This window comes from Cucurbita pepo, chromosome 6 (assembly GCF_057944985.1).
Source record: "Cucurbita pepo subsp. pepo isolate OVF chromosome 6, ASM5794498v1, whole genome shotgun sequence".
Taxonomy (NCBI): Eukaryota; Viridiplantae; Streptophyta; class Magnoliopsida; order Cucurbitales; family Cucurbitaceae; genus Cucurbita; species Cucurbita pepo.
Window position 1 is genome coordinate 2,118,702 of NC_141803.1, and position 22,307 is coordinate 2,141,008.

General features: G+C 37.3%; 1 protein-coding gene across 1 annotated transcript; it reads right to left on the minus strand.

Annotated features, from left to right (window-relative positions):
• Positions 1 to 446: 446 nt before the first annotated feature.
• EMB2410 (embryo defective 2410) lies at positions 447 to 21,573 on the minus strand. Its single transcript, XM_023679125.2, has 23 exons — positions 19,076 to 21,573; positions 18,383 to 18,581; positions 18,205 to 18,264; positions 17,668 to 17,772; positions 16,591 to 16,731; positions 15,035 to 15,097; positions 14,581 to 14,811; positions 14,389 to 14,472; positions 13,025 to 13,182; positions 12,338 to 12,863; positions 9,873 to 10,040; positions 9,677 to 9,736; positions 9,031 to 9,153; positions 6,474 to 6,749; positions 5,382 to 5,447; positions 5,071 to 5,202; positions 3,891 to 4,706; positions 3,524 to 3,804; positions 2,405 to 2,661; positions 1,559 to 1,797; positions 1,294 to 1,485; positions 826 to 1,095; positions 447 to 709 (listed from the first exon to the last, which is right to left on the minus strand). Exons 1-23 carry the CDS (start codon positions 20,953 to 20,955, stop codon positions 548 to 550), a joined length of 6,489 nt encoding a protein of 2,162 aa, XP_023534893.2. The 5' UTR covers positions 20,956 to 21,573; the 3' UTR covers positions 447 to 547.
• Positions 21,574 to 22,307: the final 734 nt, after the last annotated feature.

The window sequence follows — 22,307 nt, forward strand, 5'->3', positions numbered from 1 at the left end:
AGAAGAGCCTTACATCTATATACAAAAGACGGAGACGATTCAACTTTTGATACGACAAATAAACCTGGTCTCCTCTAAGACGTGGTCAACGAGAATTCATTAGCATTCCATACTCAGCCCGCCAAACAAAACTCAAGTGAGTAATTGATTTTAAACCATAGCTATCATTCTCTCATGGACGTTTTTTGCAATGATATACCGAACTTTTATTGGGAAAAAACGAATACAAGGTCATACAAAAACGACGCCCCTGCAAACAACGGGAGCTAAGAAACAAGCTACAAAAAGGGACTCCAATCGATTCTCGAGAACACGAGGACGAACAAGTTGAGAGTTAAAAAATTTTACCATCTTCCCAACTTACCTCATCTACAAAGGGACAACATTCTCCACATTCATAACATGAGCTACAAAATCTTATGCTGCAAATTGCAGTCAGGAGAAGATATAGGAATTGAATATGCTTCATTCATTTGAGTGATGAATCAATCATACAAATTTACAGGTTACCTTTAAATGAAGATTTATTCGGGTGTGGAGAAACAAATTAATCGAGCGATGAAGCGGAATATTCGACGAGCACGAGCGTTCGTTGAGCTGGAGCTGCTGGACCTGATTGAAGGACCATACGCAAGCGGCTTGTAAGCTTGTAAGTGAATGTCCATTGCATGGCCATCTCTGACTCCTTCATTTGGCGAACAATGGAGGCCTAGAAGATAATAACAATGAAACAAAATCCTTATTCAGCCATATCAACAGATTGTCTCATCTTTTCATTCTACTTTATATAACATTCTTAAGATCATAGCCAAAATGAGATATTACTTGAATGCGCTTTCCAAGCTGAACTTCAACTACAGTGCCAAACGAGATATTACTGGTGAGCGATTTGAGAGGATCGGTGGTCGGAAAGGAGAGTAAACTCGGGATTTGTGGAGCATATACTAGTCTCCACCTAGCCTGACCAAATTCACCTTTTCCTTCTATTCTAGGCATTAGCTTCTCGAGCGTAGCAGTTGCGAGCTTCTTCAAGGCTAATTGCCCATCGCTCTCCAATATCGATTCTGCCAATTGGTTCTCGAATGCCCGAGCAGCCTGAGCCAAGCCAAGGGTATTAGGATGTCAGAATAAACTGCCTATAAATCAGAATGTGATCCTTGATCTGTGATTGCAAGTAATGATCGGAACAACTAGATTAAAGGATATTTTCTAGAACAGAAGCCTAAACATTAACAGTTCATATTATCTGAAGATTGAAAGAAGTGAAACAAATGTTGTCATTCTGATAATTACCTCAGTAGGTGAGAGAGCATCTTGTTCAACCGAACGGGTTGACGTCACCACCAATTTGTCTTGCCATTTGCTCGCTCGACTTTGAATTCTAATCTGCCACTCGGAACCGACTAAAGCTAAATCTAGCATGGGATCTAGCCCATTCTCAGGTTCAAAAGTGGCTACATTTAGATGCTCCCGTTTCAGTCTTACCTGCATAGTTAAAGGTTAATATCACTTTCTTTTGTATAGAAAAAGAACCAATATAGGAAAGATTCGATGATACCTGGGTTGCGAGGAGATTTACGTCACCGTTATCGAAAGTTAAAGTTCCTTTTGGTTTAATACTTTTAGCATGAGCAAACCCATTAAGCTCAAGCTCTCCACTAACAGCAAAGTTGAGAATCAAAGGATAAAGAATTCTTAATTCTGGTCCAAGAACAAGCTTCAAATCACTAAGGCTGACATCGACACTAGGTTTAATGTTTACATTTCTGGACTCCTTTTCACTGTCAGCTGCTTTATCTGATACGGAGCGAAATAAACGATAAAACGTTAAAAAGAAAAAAGAATAATAATTTATTTGTATTTTCACTATTTATATTCACGTAGTAAGTCATATAAAGTCATGAGATTGACAGATAAAACCACTTAAGAATCCTACAGAGGAAAGAATTTATACTAAAATAGAACTTCATGCTGTCACTATTGTTTGAATTACTTCACTGCCGGCATCTATTGTGTTCCTATCAAACCCAATGACCATTTTTCAGACTCGAGTTTCGAATAGGCGTAAAGCTCTCCAGAGGGAGATTCTTTCTTTCTAGATGCTTTGGCCACTGGTTAGCTATTCTATTCGAGTTCCAAATATGATTAAAAATAATGATCTTCAAAAGAGCGAGGAGACATGCTTGAATGAAAAGTTTTACATTCAAGTCAGACCGAGTCCACTACGTCTCAAACCGAAAGAAAAAAAAATACGAGCAGTCCTTCGCAAAAAAGAAAAAAAACTAATCACATTAGCGTTTATCCCTAATACTGATATATAAGTGTGTCAGAGCAAGAGGAATGCTTGTGAAATTCATGCATAACGAGAAGGTATAGAGGCAGAGATAGAAAATACGAATATCACCTCGGGGTGCATCGAACCTAGTTTTCGACGCTGTAGATTCTGAACTGAAAAATGGTGAAGCATATTTGGAAGCAACTATTTGGTTAGAGCTGCCGGTAGGGGGACTGAATTGGTCTGATACCACTTTATTAAAAGAAGCAGCTCCACTACCCTTATCATGTGGTAGATATGCTTCTCCGCGACTCAATTGAATATTTCCGGAGATGTTTGGTTGCAATATTGACCCAGTAATTTGCATTTGAGAGTCAACTTGGCCACTGCAATTTCAAAGATCAAAGATACAAATAATTATCTTAATTTCATGGAACAACAGAAACAACACTGAAGATGAATAACATAAAATAAAATAAAATAAAATAAAGAACACTGAAGTGTGCTATACTCCAAATCCTCTCCTCCCACGACTCGAATCACAAAATATTATCCTATATGTTTCTAACCAGATACTCCAAGTAATAGCAAAAAAGGCCTGTCCACCACAGAATCGACCCAGTGTTACGGAAGGGAAGATCAATGAGTACTTCCTTCATCATGTCTTGGCAATCCTCGTTAGGAGCTAAACTTACAATGAACATTTAAAAAAATCAGTACCAAATTTTCATAGTAAAATAAAACCTCCATAACACATTATCCACTGGGGTCTCACAACTGAAGAGGAAGATCTTTGGAAAAATGAAGAGAAAAGCCTAAACTTCTTTGAATCTGAACCTTCTAAAGAGAGCCAAATAAAGGGGGATTAGAAGAGGTGGGATGAATCAACAAACGAGAGAGAGAGGAGATTTACTAGAAAGAATGCTAGAAGGTTCGAGAGAACATGTTCGGAAATACTATAGTTAGGGAAGCCGAACGCTATGTAACAACATAAGAAGAATGGATGAATCTTGAGATTCATGGACTAGAGGTCTTCTAAAATTAAACAGGATTTTTTCTATATATATAAAAAATGAGAGAGATTTCAACTGCTCAAAAACTAAACATTCAATGTCATATAACAAGAAAATGAGGAACACTAGTAAATTATTTGTCATGGAAGCCAAAGAGAGACCACAAAAAGAAAAAAAATGTTAAGCCACATTGTGCATCATGGAGTACTTGAAAGTCGTAAATTAGACAACGAACCTGAAAATATTCTTTGCTCGTACTTCCAGAACTTCACATTTTAAATCAATCTTATCACCAAGGGATGCTTCACTGGATCTAAGGGGCAGATTCCCTTTCACAATCAACTTCCCTCTTCTGCTTACACGACTTTCCAAGGAATTGATGCAAAGCCTATTTGATCTTACATGGACCGTACCACCGAAGTTGATGAGTGGTTTAGGGAGCACGGGCGAAGATATTGAAGCCCTGTGGAAAGATGCAGATCCATCTAGTACTGGTTCCTCAATGGTCCCTTTTACCTATTTATTCAGAGAATATGTAATTGAAATACAGTGTGAAAGAAATTAGATGATATAAACCCATGATGAAATTGGAGTGTGCTCACCTGAAGTAAGATGTCAGCATTTCCATGAAGCCAGTTGACATGAGGAGACAAAGCTGTAAGTAACAGCATGCCTCCATCTTTAATATCTGCATCAACCCTAACTTCTCCTACATCCAAAAGATTCCAGTTTAATCCTTTAAGGCCTTCAGCCAATTGAGTATTCCAACCTTCTTCATTTCGCTCTCTAGAACTTTTTCTGTCATTGAACTTATCTCTAACCTTTTCCTTCCCCCAAGCATGAATCAAAGTTGCCCTACTTGTATCTGTTTCGAGTTCTTCCACCTCTGTCACGCTATTTTGGAAAAACAGCACAGGAATGCTTCCTTGAACATGTACATGGCCGTTTTGGATAATTGGTTCAAATTTTGCATTGAACAAAAGACGACTACTTGAGGTAAGGGAAGCAACAACTTCGGCTCGACCAAGATCAATGCCACCAATGGCACCATCAAGGAGCCTTACTTGCACATCACACTCAGGTTTTGCAAGATTACCTCTGAGATCTCCTTCCATGTGCAGTATACCTCTAATTGGAGTTACAAGTTGCCTCAATGAGTGAACAAGATCTTTTGCTGAAGATTCAACTACCTGAACCACAGTAGGAACTAGACTGACAGGAAAATTTAGAACAGCAAAGTGAAGATTAGTTATAGGGCCAAACAAAGTTCCATCTGCATGAATTGTGGCATTATCCTTCTGGATAAAAATTTTTTCTAGCCGCAAACCATCATTGTTGCTGTATGCACCACCAGCCAAAACACGCTGCGTTTTGTAGGTTCCCCATTCCCAGTCCTCCCCATGAAAGTCAAACTCTGCCTGACAAAACCACCAAGGAATGACGGTCATTCTTCGAAGCCAATCATCCAAGCCACAGATCACCATAAATAATTCGGGCAGCAATGATATGGATTTCTATTGTTAATCTGAGATAGCATGCAGTTTCCACAATTAAACTCAATAAAGTATTATACTTTTGACATCATTATTTCAGGAAGTGTGCACCTGCTTATTTAGTACATTAGGACAAGGTTTAGAAAGTAACATACTTTCAGTTCATCAACATAACTTCCAACCAGAACGTTTAAAGCCACATAATTCAAATTACCATCGCCAATAATTGGATACAAAAAGGAAGAAAAGTGAACTTTTTATGCGCTAAAAGTTATAATTCAAGATCTACCATCGTATCCCCATTGCCTCCACCACTTGCATCAAGAGAGCCACGCCAGCGCCCTCTGAGTTCAGATAAGCCTGGAAGAGACAAATCTTCAAGGACAATTTCATCTGATAGAATAAATTGCCTCCGTATCACCTGGAAAAGTAAGATAAAGACAAAGCATGATGGAGTTGTGAATGTAGCAGCTCAAGACAAGATCATTGATCAAGAAAAGAAACAAGGACATTTCTGTGAAGGTACAGACTAAGGAGTGAAAAAAGCAAGTCAGAAATAGTTAAATCATTGCAGCTTTCGATCATTCTATCAAAAAGTACCTCGATCAGCTCTTGAACACTTTCAGTGTATAATCCAACAGCTTGCAAACTTTGAATAAAAAGATCCTGCATTTGGTTGTAAGTTTAGAAATTTACCAAGTAACAATAACACACTTCACATACAAAATTCACACAAATTAAAAATTCCATCATTTTTTACTTTCTTGCAAGGTAAGCTTTTACTCTATCAACTTTATTTTTTAATGGACTATATTGTACAATACTAAAGAAATCGGGCCCTAAGATAGCTGTTTGCTTCAATTTGACTTTTTTTTTCCTTAATATAGAACAAACATTTCATTAATAACCACATTACACAAAAAAAAAAACAAAAAACAAAAAATCCACTACAGGGATAAGATCAAACGCAGAAGGATGTGTAGGCAAGGTTTTCTTCACTGCTCTTATGCTAGTGTTCACCTTTGTTGCAATCTTTCCTGTGTATTTAAACCCCCTATGAGCCAATGACCACAGAAAAGTGTTCACCTTCCTCGGTATTTTGAAGTTCCAGATCTTTTTTTTCAAAGGGTACAATAATTGAGTTCTGGAAGCAGCCGAAGTCAGAAACTGGGACTTAGTGGAGAAAGAACCCGAAGAGTACAAGACCCAGCTGATTCTGTCATCCCCTTGGCCCAAACGAAAACCTTCCAGCTTTTCAGTTAACTCAATCCAAGTACGCACCTCTCTAACAAATAACCCTCTTCTGATGCCCAAAGATGGGAAAAGTAATCTCATAACTTCAAAGAAATTACAACTAAGAGGTGCTAAGGTCTTCCCCCCATCCTTGTGTAAAATGCCTCAATTAAGAAATAACGCATACAAACTTTCTTTGTACTCAATAAGAATGGCCCAATATGGCGTTGGAAGCCAAAGAAATAAACCCTTCTACAAATGTTATGGCCATTTCCATCAAAATGCTAGACGTCAAACCTTACAAGTTCACACCATAAAAAAATAACAAATGAATAAATAAAAGGGCATGCTTTAAGGTAGAGCTATGGTTGAAGTTTTAAGTAGATACAGGTTTCTTGACCACATTTTAGAAGATAATAACAAAAAAAATCAATCTTGTTGCAGTGAAGAGGAAATAACCTTGGATCTTGAGTGAACTGAAGGATCTGTACTTCGTGAAAGAAGTCGGGCCAGTGGAAGCATCTCAGCAACCTCAGCCCTTGGAACTTCAAGTCTCATCCTCCATCTTCCCATGGAAGATATGACACTGCTCAGATGTGAAGCCATTGCCTTCTTCAAAAATCCATGAGTTTCCTTACCAGTAACATTTCGATCACGGCTTCCAGGAAGCACATATTCACCTTGAAGCTCATAACGACTGTTGCTTTGCTCTAGAATAGTTTTCTCAATGGTGATCTAAAGATGCATGCGGGTGAAGTACATCGTTAGATATTAAATAGCAGGAACAAAGTATAAAAGCTCAAATACTTGAATAAAATAATAAAGAGATTGAAACATCTAACAAGGAAAGGGCCCAATAGATTTAAAAGATCAGAAAGCAATGACTTGAACAGAGATAGCAAAACGTAAGTCATCATCTGTGCTTCCACCAGAGTTTTTTTACCAGAATGACAAAAGGCTTAAAACTGGGCAACAACCTTTCCAAGTCGGAACAAAGTTCTTATTCAACACACAACCTTTACAATCAGACCACTACTAAAGAGATTTAACAGAGAAGCCTCTTCAGATATTAAATGCAAGCTCTCCAAATCTTTCAAGTGAAGATATTGAAAAAGTTCTTCGATCTTCATAGGAAAATCTCTTTATGGATATATTTGTTGTTTTGCATCTTTCTTTTTCTTTTTCTTTTTCAATCTCTTCGAGAATTCGTATCCCTTGAACATTTATAACTTTTCAATATATCATTCAGAAGTTGTTTCTTATTCAAAAAAATCATGGTGGTCTCAATATTGGAGCATTGAACCACAGGAACTTGGCTCTTATTGCAAAGTGAGGTTGGAGATTCATTAAAGAACCCAATTCCCAATGGAGGAAGGTACTTGTCAGTATACACGAATCAAATGGATTCAATTGGCACATGAAAGGAAAGGGCAATTTGAGTCTTAGAAGCCCTTGGGTGAGCATTTCTAGTATTTAGAAGAAGTTGGATTCCTTGTGCTTTTTAATGTCTAAAATGGAAGACGTATTTTCTTCTGGCTAGACACATGGATTAATGGTGTCAAGGCAAGGTGTCCTAGATTATAAGCAATTGTTTCTAATCCAGATGGTTCAGTTTCTTCTTATTAGAATGGTTCAATGTCTTCACGGAATATCCTCTTTAGAAGACTTTTAAAGGAGGAAGAGATTGGCGGTGAGGCTCACCACTTGGAGGATACCCCTAGGTGGTTTCTTGAATCTTTGGGCTTCACTGTCAAATTTTTGTCTAGCTATTTGGCTTCCTCATCTCCTATGGATAAGATTTATTTGCAGCAATCCAGGAATCAGAGTCCTAAGAAAAATCAATATTATTATATGGGTTATGATAAATGGCAGCCTCAATTCCTCAGAATTTTGCAGAAAAAGCTTCCCAACCATTTTCTTCTGCCTTGGGTTTGCTCTCTTTGTTTGGTTTTGGGGGTTCTCTCAACCATATTTTCTTTGAATTCTCCTATTCACGGTGGTGTTGGTTCAACTTATTTGCTTTGTTCAATCTTCAAACTTCAAAGGGTACTTTCAAACTTAATGAAGGATAACGTCATTCAACTTCTAAGTGGTCCTTCAATGAGTTCAAAGGCTATTGGACTAATGCAGTCAAAGCCATTCTTTTTGAGTTACGGTGGAAAAGAAATCAGTGTATTTTTCGGAGCTTTCAAGTTATGGTGAGTTTGCAGGGCTTTATGTTTACTTTGTTGGTGTTTTTTTCTGTCTTCTTATTTTCATCTTAATTTACTTTTGCTTCCAATAATCATACCTCCCTCATTCTAACTTGGGAAGGTCTTTTTGTAAGCATTATGGATAATATACCCCTTTTGTAAATTTCATATATGATTCAGAAGTTGCTCCTTTTGGAGCTTGTATGACTGAGCAGTATTCTATTTTCATACTCTTAATGAAAAGTGTCGCATCTTATTCAAAACATAAATTTATTAACTCTAATATCATTTTATCCAGAAAAGCTTTAATCTAATCTACGTAAATTAATTAACTATGACATATCTTTATCAAATAAGATCATTGTTAAAATAAATTTATTAACCTTGACTCCCACCATCAAGAACGTTGAGTGGGAGGTCCTTCAACCTTCCCGATAATGATAATAATAATAACATTAGTTAATAAACAAATAAAACCCACCCCACTTCCTCACTCACATTCTCCTCTTTCCTTTGTATGGATCTTGGCCCACTAAAATTGAGTGAAAGATAATAGGGGTATAGTGAGATAATCAGGCAGAACGTTAATTTTGTACAGCAGTGTTGTCAACTTGATGTGGGTAAAAACGACTCCACTGTCAGTATGGATCATTTTTAACTCCATAGCAAAAAAATATCAGTTTTATTTGATATATTTTATCATCCACATATAATAGGGAGAAAAATTCAACTCAAAGATTGGAGGTAACAGGAGTTGATTATGCTTATTAATAATAAAAGTTTATGGAATAATAAAGGCTAGTAGACATATGCTTAGGACTTACCACATCTCCACTCCATCTAGCAGCTATATCCAAAGCTTCACCCAGCACGCCACTAAATTTTGGGCCAAGTACTGATAAAACCCCATGGCCTCTTCTTTTCTGAAGATTAAGTTCAATTTCTGCCTGAAAGTAAACTGCGTTGTTGAGTACAAGCTTCAAATATAAACTGTAGCTAATTGTCAACAAATATGAAATGGAAATTATCATTCAGTTCAAATAAAGATTACAACTATATAAAATAGATGAAGAAAAAATGGAAGAAGAGGAAAAAGAAGATATCACATCAGAAAGAGTGGGAAAATGGTTAATTTCCATCTAAGACTAAGTTCCAAAACTTCAATAAAATAAGATCACCAAAAGCCCGTTGAATTAGCTAAAATCAATCATAAACTTTATAAATTATTCATTATCTTTACAGAAGAAGTACAGTATCATCAGCAAGTTTATGTGAGATGTGTGAATGTGATGTTTGATCAATCCATTTAAAACATCAACAACCCATACAAAAAGAAAGAAGAAAGAGGGTCTCTCTGTCACAAACCTCTTGTTGCCTTTATCCACCCCCTTCATCTACCATTGATAGAATTATAGATATGAACATGCACCCTTGGAAAATTTGTATCAAGAGCAAGATTGAGTGCCTTACCCTTTGTATTGCTCCCCTAAGTGAAGCCAGCTCCAAGTCATCAAGTGGCAAATGACGTAACTATAACCAACAGACAAAGAATAAGGAGATCATAATCAGCTTATCATGTTCTTTGGGTATCAGCCGTGTGGGGGGCAAGCTTGTCACGAAAAGTACAAAAGATCCCTTCTTTTCAAAATCATAATAATATGTATACCTCCAAATGTGCAGATCGAAATGGTTGGTAACATACATTGGCTCTTAATTGCCCCCTTTGGAGGTTAAAAGAGAACAACTTCGACTTTATAGAATTATCTGAGCCTGGCTTCAATGACCCCACAATTTCTACTGAAAGACTTTCATCTGGTCGGCCTGTTGCATCCAACTACGACAACAGAGAGAAGATAGAGCACAAAAGAAAGAACCACTGATAAATAGATTTATCAAGAGCTAGATTGGAAGGCACTTCTTTGAATTCATACAATAAATTGACAAACATCTGAACCCAAAAAATCTATAACAAGGTCTACACATTTTAGAGATCATAAAAAATCTCACACTTGAACATATGAACGCAAACAGGAAGCAAAACAGACTGTTATGATATCTCGCTAACTGAACTGCATTCCTAATAACTAAAGGATCTGTTTATTCGTTGATGCTCTTCAAGATATCAGAGACGAGCAAGGTCTTCTTGACGAAAAAAAGTACTGAGAACATCTTCTGACCCAAGAGAACTATGGGTCCGCATCATTTCTAGCCAATATAAAGAATTCATTAAGTATGGACTTCAAGATTAAGATTGAGTGAGACACTGGAAGCATCAAAGTGATCAATTACTAAGAGGAGACACTTGATGAAAGTGCACTTGTGAGTAATCTCAAGAGACAGAACCATGACCAAGTTCTGAGGAGAATATGGAACGGCCTACCTTATCCTTTTTCTATTTGTGTTAGTGAGAGATGCACATAGTAGAATGCTAGGCCACAGAGAGAGAATAGGGTAGTTGGAAGAATTTGAGCTGGAACTTGGAAGAAACAGCATTCATATAACTCATCTTAAATCCATTGATGCTATTTTGTGGGAATGACCAGAAGATGGAAACATGTTTAAAGCTCCAAAAGTTTTTGAACTGGTTTTGGGAATACGGTTAATTTGAAAAAGTGGAAAGGGAAGAAAACTGTGTTAATGGAATTTAGTGTCTAGAACTTGGAGTGTACTTCAAGTACTTCAAATGCTTTACCAATCACTTATTTGGGTATGCTGCTAGGAGATAAGCCTAGGAGGGTAAAGTTATGAAACAAATAGAAGAGACAATCTAAGAAGATTAGAAAAGTGAAGAAACATTTTCCTTTCAAAGAGGCGATTAATGACTACTATCTCATCCCCTGATGCAACTTTTCCCCAGGTTGCTCAAGTGGTCTAAGAGATACCAATGCCTCTGTCAGGTAAGTGTGGGAGGGTATGGATAACAATGGTGGGTGGAGTGTTATTTTTTTTTTTTTTTTAATTACAAAAATAAGAAACAAGCTAACACTTCCCATTCGAAAACAAAGGCAGCAGATGGGCCAAGACAGCCTAAAGGAAAAAGGGACAACTCGTCTTTTTTTTTCCAAAAAGAGGGATTACAAAAAAGTCCTCCGATCTAAGTGGGTCTGTTATTGTGAAAAGAAACTGACAGATGATTAATTGAGTGACTCCAATAGATCCCCCTTCTTTAACATAATGGATACAAGGTTAGTTATGAATTTTAAAAATAAATAAAATTTATAAGAAGTTTAAAAGAAAAAATACACAGGTACAGTTTGGAATGAAAGGATGAGACAAATACTGCCGGATTGCTCCTCAGAAGGTGTTCATTATGTGCACATGTTGCCCCGAAGACTAAGCATTGCAGAAGGATTACAGAGGAGGTCCTCAACCATGATTCTTAGTCCATCTTGGTGTTTAGCGTGTAGGGGGCAGAGGAAAGTGTTGGGCATGAGTTTCTATTAGTTGTACCCTGGGAAAGAACTGTTGGACCTCTTTGATGCAGGAAATTTAGATATATTGGGTCTTTGATACAGATGCACAAGACAACATATGTCAGATTGAGGGAGAGCAACACTTCTGGTAAAAGCAGCGAAGGCATTGTGCTGGGGATTATAGTTGGAGAGGAACTATTGAGAAATTAATAGAAATAAAGAACAACGGAACGAAGTATTATTTAGCTAGATTCTATTATTCACCATGGTGTTATATAACTAACTCTTTTTCCAACTATACTCCATACTTAGTTTGGTTCCCTTCAATTATAAATTCAAAAGATCATCAAATTTTGGCTCCGACTAGAAAAAACTTGTAAGACAACGGACTGGCGGAGAGTATTAAAGCTCTAGGATATTTTAAACGTCGCTAAACCTAATGAAACATCATATCTAAACAGAAACACAAGCCAACTGAAGCTAAACCATAAACCAAAGAGATTGTATTTGAAAACTTAAGGCTAATGAGACATCATATCCAGAAACACAAGCCAATTGAAGCTAAACCATAAACCAAAGCAATTGTATTTGAAAACTTAAGGAGATACCGTACGCAGAGATATTTGAACAAGCAAAACAAATAAATAAATTCACATGTCAATTTCAAAAAGAAAACTAATATATTTTTTTTCCTACAAGAGAGGACTTCAGATAGAACCTTGATTGACTCGCGAGTCATGCTCAATTGCCCAGCAAGCTTAGGTGCCAGAATCAATTGATTTAGCTTAAGACCAGAAATTGAAACCTCGCCAGCGAGACTATTTATATTCTCATCACCAATTGTCTGCACCTGCTGATTGCTCTTCTCAGTATTAAAATCTTGACTAGAGTTACTAGCCGAAGGTCTCAAAACTTTCCCCACAAACTTTACCCTTCCGGTTGCTTTTAGATGTGTAGGCCGTGGAGACTCAAAAATATAGGAGACTAAGCTCAAGAACTCAAAACCACGCATATGTAAGTCCAACTCCACTCCATCAATAGTACATGATGGAGTCCTCTTTGCATCAAAAGCTTCTTCATCAAGCATATTCTCGTCAGAATAGGATGTTTGCATTTTTGAAAACAGTTCAAAAGCAACAGAGGAGGAATTAACAATAAAATAATCATGGGAAATATTGATATCTCCACGAGCATCCCTGAATGATCCTTCAGCAAGTGGTGCAGTCCAGTTAATGTTAAACCTCCTGCCGAAATGAAAATAGGGAAAGATGTAAACAGCCAAAAAAATAATGAAATTCCAGGAAATTCTAGAAAACATAATCATGAAATAATAGTGCTAACAGATCCAAAGAGGAAGACAGACGGTTTTCAATTAACAAACGAAAAGAAAAGCACACAGTATTACGGTCTCGTGAGGGATCCAGAAACTTTGGTTTCCCCATTTAAAAGCCCCAATTTGAGTGGCATCAAGTCTAAATAGCCAGGCATATATCGATGCATGATTTTATCAAATGATATATTTCCTGAAATATTTAGATCCATTGCTGTATCATCCAGCTCACCCTGAAAGAAACAAATATGACATCAGTATAGGGAGATTAATTAACTTCTAGCTAAAGAGAAACAACAACAAAACTTTTAAGACCTAAAGATACGGATATGAAAAAATAATTCCTGAAGTCTATGTTTAAGACACTCATTCAGAAGTACCCAACAGCCGTATTTACTCTTCAGTCTGCAGTCAACCTACCACAGAACTTAAAATGATAACTATTATAAATGGCCAAATTTCTTTAGGGCATAACAATGCCATTCGTTAATTATTATATACTAGGAGTTATTCTAGGACCTTCATGTGATAAAGAGAGATATTAAGGAGAACGCTGCGATCAAGGCTGGTTACTTTAGTCACAATGTAGACACTTTGATTAACTATCTAGCCTTCTCCTTCCGAGAGAATCCATGGTGCAGCTTGTTTTGTGACCTTACTGCTGATAAGCTCAAGGCTAAGTTGGCCAAATGAAGGAATATAACTATCTCCAACGGTGAAAGAATTACTTTGGCACAATCTATCCTTTGGAGTATCCCTCTATTTTTCTATCCCCTTTCAAAAACCCTATCAAAGTGTCCAAAACCTTGGGGAAAACCATAAAGGGACTTTATATGGGAAGCTGTTGGCTCCAAACAAAGAAGCCACCTTGTGAAATGGAACTGGGCTACTCTTCCTCAATCCTTCAATGGCCTTAGATTATTATTAACCAGACAGGAATTATGGATATTATTAACCAGACAGGAATTATGGATATTATTAACCAGATTCATCGTCAAAGTCATGAATATCAACCACAGAGGCATGCCTTATTCCTAACTAGATGCACTGTCAGTGACAAGATCTATAACATAATAATTGATAGTGAAAGCAACCAAAACATCTAATCAAAGAAGCTTAGTGATGCCCTCAAACTAAAGGTTGATCCCCACCCAAGTCCCTACAAAGTATCTTGAATTAAGAAAGAAGGAGAAACCTTAGTGACAGAGATCAAATTATATGTGATGTTCTCGACATGGATGCATGCCACATTCTAATGTATTGTTCACACCAAGGAGGATGAATGGTTAGGCTCTCACCCTTCCCATAAAAATGGAACAAATACAAATTTATAGTTTCCTGATAATGATAATAACTGCTTGCATCCAGGAAAGATAAACAACAAAATTAGCTTAAAAGAGCTTGGTCTTGAGAAGAAAATTTTATATTCTGTAGTGCACCTCTGGGCATATCCATGCATTCCCTGCCCCTCGAATTTCACCACCATCCACAAGGTTGGCTCTGATTCCATATAAGTCAGCAACCTACTCGAATACAATGTTTAATGATCATTAATCAAGTAAGGAAAAACACAATAAAAACTGTTGATGCTTTTACTCGGGAAAACTCTAAATTAGCTAATAATAGCATACACAGTTGTCGATGTTGAAAGTGAAATTTGCCGAGACATAGGAAAATGGAATACGGTCAACTGCTGCAATTGCACCAGCTTCTTTACTTTTCACAATTGCTTCAGAAGCACAGGATGCAGGGATATCTGAAATTGAATGATTCATCTTCCTGGAAACCATTCCACTTCCTACAAAGATGGGGGAATCCAATGGGCCTTGACAGTTGAACACAGCAGTTACCGAACCAGCCAACTGTTGATCCATATCATGAGAATAATCAACAAGGAAGTCGGAAATGTTTCTTTAAAAGATCCTTCTCCAAATTTTATTGTATTATTATCATGTGTGTGCGTGCCTTTAAAGGAAGAGAATAGCGCAATAACCGAGGAGAGTCATGATAAGAAAGACTTCCCTCTTAGCGCATTGGATTTTCCAGGAGAAAGATGTAGAAGAGAAATTGTACGAGCAAACTTACAGGGAACAAGAAAGGTCGCATCTTGAAAGTTTTCATCAGCGCATTTATTTCAACGCAGGGAACCTGGAAAGAATATAACAAATACAAGGTTACAAGTCAAAACATTATTGTATGAACAAACTCTAGAAATACTAGTATTCTATACTGTAAGAACTGGGGCAGCATGACATGTAATCTTCATAGGGATAGATTACAGTAATTCTATTATACGACATTCTCAGGAACGAAGGAAAACAGGGGAGATCTGTATAGATCCTCTTTGTAGTAAGTATCCACATCTTGAAATATGCATGAACGTGAATATGAAAATGTACTGGATGTCATGAACACTTTCACATCTCCAATCCCCAGGTAGACGCGTCATTCCAAGTGTTGTCTTGTCAATTGACAACCATTTTTGAAGAAGATTCAAAAACTTACTAGCTTTTGAATTACTAACTTCTAGTATCAAATATGATCCCTATATGGATACACAATTACAAAATAAAAACTCGGAGAACAAGGTATTCAGCCTTGCACCAAGCTGATAGCCATCCTTTTTTTACTTATGATTTCTCTAGTGAGAAAATTACATCCTGTCAACTAATGACCAATTCGAGAGGGCCATAGTTCTTTACACTCTTAACAAGCCAAAACAAGATAGAAAACTGAACCACCCTATCTTTCCAACTAAACAACATATATGAAAGAGCAAAAGCATTCGAACGTGGAAGTTATAACTCCTTTTTGTGTGATAACCACGAGTCAAAACTTTGCTTCCCAAAACACGGGCGCCAGCGCCCTTCTTAAGGCATGGACCAGGGAAACGTCAAGGGTTTTTGGTATTGAGTTCACCCAAAGGTTCAAATTAAAGTTAAACTCCCTATTAAAAAAAATTAAGATAAAATAACCACCTAAGAACAAAACTACCGCCGCTTCTTGTTATTTGTGGCTAAAATTCTCCTTTTGCCCTTCCTAAAGTAAACTTTCATCCTGTGAGGTCTAACACAAGCTACAATGAGGATTACAAGAAAACTCTCCAACTTCTCCTAACAAACGATGAAATCAGGAAACTGGTGTGATTGAAACCATAGGGAGACCAAACAAATATGCTCTCAAATCTCCAAAATATTACCACTCCATAATTGTCTTTAAGAACCCTCATTTACCTCTCCTTTAAAATCTCCTAAAACAGAAGCTCTTGAACTTTCTCTGCAGAAACACACCTCAACCAAACCAATAACACATCCATAATACAACAAAAACAACAAGGGGTTAAAAGAAACCAATCAAAATTCTTGGAGTTACAAGGTTAGATTGTTAGTGTGAACAGGTTACCTAGGACTCAAAACAGAAGAAAGACCAACTTAGGAGTCCTTCAGTGACTTTGCTCTCCTCTCAATGTTCTCTTTTTGTGGAAGATAGTGAAGACTTTGTATTCGAATAATTTTGAATTATTCATCAAAGGTACTCAATAGAAATGGCAAAATACATCTAAACAACAAAGAATATGCATTTGATGAGATGTAGTACAAGGCAAAACAGTTATCTACAGTTTCCCCTAAATACAGACATACCTGACACATCAAATGAAACTCTCCTTCCTCCGGATGAATGCCAAAGTCACCAGATGCCTCTAATGGAGCACTGCCAAACCAACCACTTGCATTTTGAACAAATATTCTCTGACCACGGAAACATAAACTTGCCGCCATTTCCTGCATGAGTGAATGTCTGAATTACCATGATACTGTAGTTCTAAATCAGCATTGGAGGATCACTAAGGGTACGATGAGCCGGATGTTCAGTCCAAGCACTAGATAGTATTTCAAGAAGTTATAAAAACAAAAAACATCTACATAGGTGAAACAATGGTAGCATTAAGATATTATTCTCAAGAAAAGGGTATATCCTCTCTCCTAGCTCCTTATCGTTTTTCAGCCTTCATCGAAGCCCTGATCCCTTGATTTTCTCCCTTTCCTTAAAGATATTTCTATCCCACCCTAACCACATATTCCACAAAAACATTGTACAGGCATTAATTGTAGAACTGTCTTCTGAGGTCTTAAGTTATAACCTGCAATGACTTGAAAAACCTTAAATTTGCTAAAAGCTAGTAAGACATGAACCCAGGCCATCTCAAAAACCTACAAGAACCTAAGCCAACGTGAAACTACAGTCAGACAAGAACAAAAAAGAGGGTTGGCATCCTCCTGAGAACTACCACATAAAGACCACCAATTTGGATGGAGCCCATTCGTATCAAACTTCCGAACTCTGATCCTCCATATTACAGAGCAATTGGACAGCATTTAAGACGTTCATAAAATTTTAATAATTATAAATATAATACCTAGGGTGAATTTTAAGGTTTGTCCTCTGAAGCAATTCCTCACGCTTCAAAACATGACACCCATTCTATAATATTATAAATATTGGACTGGAATTTCACCAACCACCTAAGAATTCCTACCACAAAGTATCCATTTAGCACCAAAAGAAGAGGAACAGTCATCTATACATGACCAGGCATATTCTCCCCTATAAACCACAAAAGGAGTAATCTTACAAAGGACTTAAGTTTCTACTGGTATAGCAGAGAATTGGTCCATGAAATGGAGGAAAACGTGTTACACTGACAACATCAGACTTACGGTAAAGCTTGATGGAGCATCAAAGATCTTAAAGGCCAAACCAGTCACTTCAAGTTGCCCTTGAAAATTAGGAAATGTATCTCCTCTTGACATGCACAAGTGAACCTGAAAACAGATACATAAAATAAAGAGAATTGTTAGCAGACAACATAAAATAAATGCAATTTTATAGCATCAGTTTTTGTTAAAATATTAATTTAAAATTTCCATACTGGTCAATCGCCAGTAGGGTAATGACAAACACCTTCTAAACTATTCTTGGCTTTTTTTTTCCCCAATATATTTATATGATTTGGGAAGTTCTTTGTCGTTTTTTATTCTTGTGGTTCTCTCTTTTCCCCCTTGTCAGGCTTGTATTCTTTAGCCTTAGACTATTTTCATTACTTCAATGAAAATTTTGTTTCTTTTTAAAACAAAAATAAATAATTAAATCATCAGTAAGTTAACAAATACCGTTTGGTGACAACTTCTAAAATTTTGATATCCTTTTAAAAAGTGTAAAAGGTCGAAATACAGGACAAAAAGTTAGAGAAGCACCTCACCGGTGGCTCTTCCTTTGGACCACGTGATTGGAATATCTAAAATTCTCTCAAAAAGCTGCATAAAGATGAAAAGGGGAACTTGTGATGAGTAAACACATCATTTAGTGCAGACGGAGACTTCTAAATCTCAATTCAGCAGTTAAATATAGGTAATCATTGCTTATGTAGCATACCGGAACAAAAAGGTTGGTAATTTTCAAATTCGAATGCCATTGCTGCTCAAAGATGTCGACAAAAACATCTGCAGATAACCAGCCACCATCTCCGGAGACACTATCTGATCTCCATGTCTTACAATTACCACTCAAATGAACATGCACGTTGCCATAATGATTTTGAAATTTCACATGCCCATTAACATTCTCCATCTCTCTGAAGACATATAAATTAATTGTAAAGACTTTGTCCATATAGTGTTTGCATTCATTTAACATAATTGAGTACATCAATTAAACCACGTGCATTTTGATTCCCAGTCAAAGAATTCTACTATCGTGTAATAAACGCTCCCTGCCAGCTAATCACTTAATATAAATGGTTTCAGCCCAGTTCATTATCAAACTACTGGCAAATCTTAAATTGAACCTAGCCAAAAGAAAAGGCAGCATCATTGTGCATTTTTTCCTAATACTCAGCATATAAAACAATTTATTAGCATTCCTGATGCAGCCATTGGTGGTTTCTCAATTCATCTATAACCTTTTGATACAATATAAAATTCCCCACAAAATTGTTCAACTTGTGTTGATCGCCAACTTCAAAGTTTAACCCCAATACATACATATATGTGTGTGCCGTAGAAAAAAAAAATTATTAAAAAAAAGTTTCAACTTTTCAGATAAACTACTTTTGAGAGGAGACACTACCTTGGTTCTCTGTCACCATATGCAAGTAACATAAGTGTCCCGCCTTTGAAATGGACAGAATCAATCGTTACTGGAAGCATTGCTTCAGTACCTTTATTCTTCATTACATCTCCACCATTGACAATAACCCTAGAGTGTTGAACCAAGCCAAATTTCAAGTTCTTAAAGTACATGGCTAGGTGGTACAACAGCTTTGTCCCTGCATCTTTAGGAAAATAGGATAAAGCTGATTTTGGGCTCATTGCCCAGAAGGATGTTGGTCCAGATGTTCCAGACTGATGTTCATGACCTGTTGAAGTTGGTGCTTGAGACGTATGACACATTTGATCAGATATTCCATCAGGAATATGATCAGATCCTACAACATCATCATTTTTCACATTGGACTCATTAATGCTGGGAGTAACTGAAAAGAATCTTCTGTCTTTATTGCCCAAGCCTGTAACTGTAGAAATCTGATCATCTATATGGTTCGGAATATCAACACCCCCTTCTTCTTCAAGAGAAGGCAATCCGGCATATAAACATTGTTTCCCATACTGGGCATCAGTATTCATGACAGAGGAGTCCGCGTTAGTTTCATTCACACTTTTGACCAAGTAGGCGTCAAGGTTCACATTATTGAAACTCCTGTGTAATTCTGAAGGCTCACCAAACTTCACCTCAGATGCAGCCTTGAAATAATCCTGAGCTGCCAATGTACTGCGCCTCAGAATTCTCTTTTTGGCCATGAAATTATTTACATACACGTTGTCTCCACTTGCCTTCCTCTTTGATTGGCCTTTTATAGGTACTTTCATTACTCTGGACAAGAATTTAAGCCTTGAACCAGGGCTTTTTACATCAAAATACTTCTCTGCATTTGCATGCTTTATTTTATAGTCCACATCTGTATCCATGCAGCGATGTTCCCTCGAATGAACATTCTCATCCATGAAAAGAAAAGCTTTAGAGTTTTCAACATCTACAGTAGGACCTACATCCTCCTTCAAATTGCTGCTATCATACAAACCTGAACTCCTGTCAGAAACAACAAAACCCATCTCAGCTGCTTCCCTAGCTGCATCATCCCTATCTTTGGACCAGCAAGCAGCCGCCTCTTCCCTGGCAATTCTTCTGATTTTTGTACGATTGTCAATACCTTCTTCAGAAGAAGAATGCCTCTGCAATGTCCCTTCAGATGGAAAGGGCAGCCCCAACCAAGTATAGTCTCTCTTCTGCACAACTACCGCACTTGGATGAGACAATACCACATCAATTATTACTCTCCCTCTCCTCAAACTGGTAAAAGGTAAAACACGAAGTTTCATGGTGGGAACTTCACCGCAAGAGAATTCTTCATCATCTGGACCAACGGAACATGACTCTAGTGTGATACTCAAGGGTGAAATGCTTCTAACCTTTCCAAAATCAAGATCACGCTGAATACAGTCACTGACTGCTTTGCAAACAGATGGAAGAAGCTTAGCTTCAACAAAACCCTTGGCTTTTGTCTGCCCATACCAAACCAGTAAGCATATACCAGATACAACAGCAACAAATGCAGAACATCTAATCAAAAACAACCCCTCGTTCCTCAAAGGACGCAAGAAACTTGATAGAGCTTTTGTTTGAACAGAAGGCTCATTGGCACATTTCATCAAAGACTCGTGTCTAGGCCTAAGCTTTAAACTTATTGACTTTAAATGCTGCCCACAAAAACGCGAAAATCTATCCACTCGAGCATTCCAATCGTTATGCTTTGCACATATGTACTTCTTAGAGTCCCGTTTCGACAATCGGCCTCGACGCACATGAACAAAATTTCCATTCTTTATGCAGTACAGTGAGCTATGGAGCTGAGTCGCAAAGAAGGAAGAATCAAGTTTCACATTATTCATTATCCTCCTAGTCTCGCTCAAACCAAAAACTTCATCTGTGGGGGACCAAGAGACAGGTCTCAGTCCCCTGACAATTCAAACTGTCAGCAAGAACTCAGGCATGGAATGGAATCGAATCGATCGTCTACCAATTTCAACATGAACCGGGCTATTTACGTTTCATTGAACAGGCAAAAATCCAAAAACAAATCGACCCAACGTGGGAATCAGATAACCATGGTAGCTCGAAATACTGAACGTTATATTAGACAAACAACTATCTCTCAATTACACGCAATACAAACACCCATTCCAGAGGAAAAAGAAAGAAAATCAATCACAGCTCGAGACGCTAACACTTTCCAATCGAACATATGTGCCTAACTGCGTGGCATAGAAACAAAAATACGAGGAAATTGGGACGAGATAGAACCTGTAGCGATTGAACAAAGCATTTACGAGAAACTTGAAGAAGAAATGAACCAAGGCGAAAGAATTGGAACTTATTGTGCAACTGTCAGCACATTCAGCTGCGATTTTGTGTCTATGCGTGTAGAGAGAGAGAGAAGTAGATTACGTCAGTGTGAGCCGCGAGGTTCCCTTACGCTCGCCCCACAGACCGCGAATCCTATTTTGGAGCGCGGGTGGGTGCATATAGAACCTTCAAGCATTTTAGCCAGTTTTTTTTTTTATTTTTTCTTTTTCTTTTTTTTTTCGGCCAAAAGATGGCTTTAAATTTCTCGCGAAAAATAAAATAAAAATAATAAAAATATAATTTGGGAATAAAAAACGTTTTTTTTTTTTTTTTTTTTTTTTTTTTTTTAAATACGCTTGTTAGAATAGAGTAGTTGTAGTAATTTAATTTAGATTAAATTATAAGACTCTCTTCTTCTTTTTTTTCTGGTGTATTTTCATTTTATTAAATTAGCAAAATATTTCTATGGTGGGTGAAAATCAGTTGATCAGGAATAGATAGATAATTATGTGTTTGAAAATAGCGAATGATTGTGTTTTTGTCAACCTAAACCACAAATCAAGGTTACATAAACGGGCGATGCGCATTTCCTAAGTAATGAAGAAGAATACCGTAATATCCCGCATTTCCTAAGTAATGAAGAAGAAGACCGTAATATCCCGCATTTCCTAAGTAATGAAGAAGAAGACCGTAATATGCCACTGGCTAAGACAAAGATGGTGCGAGCTAACTTTTGTCCCTGTTCCTCAATCAATCAAGGGGACAAGGAGAAGGAGAGAAGTATGAGACCGAGGTGAATAAGACATAACCAAACAAACACATAATTACCAAGTGAAAGAAAATAGATAGTTCAACGTTTGTAATAGTGAGAATATAAGATTTTGAGATGACCCAAAGA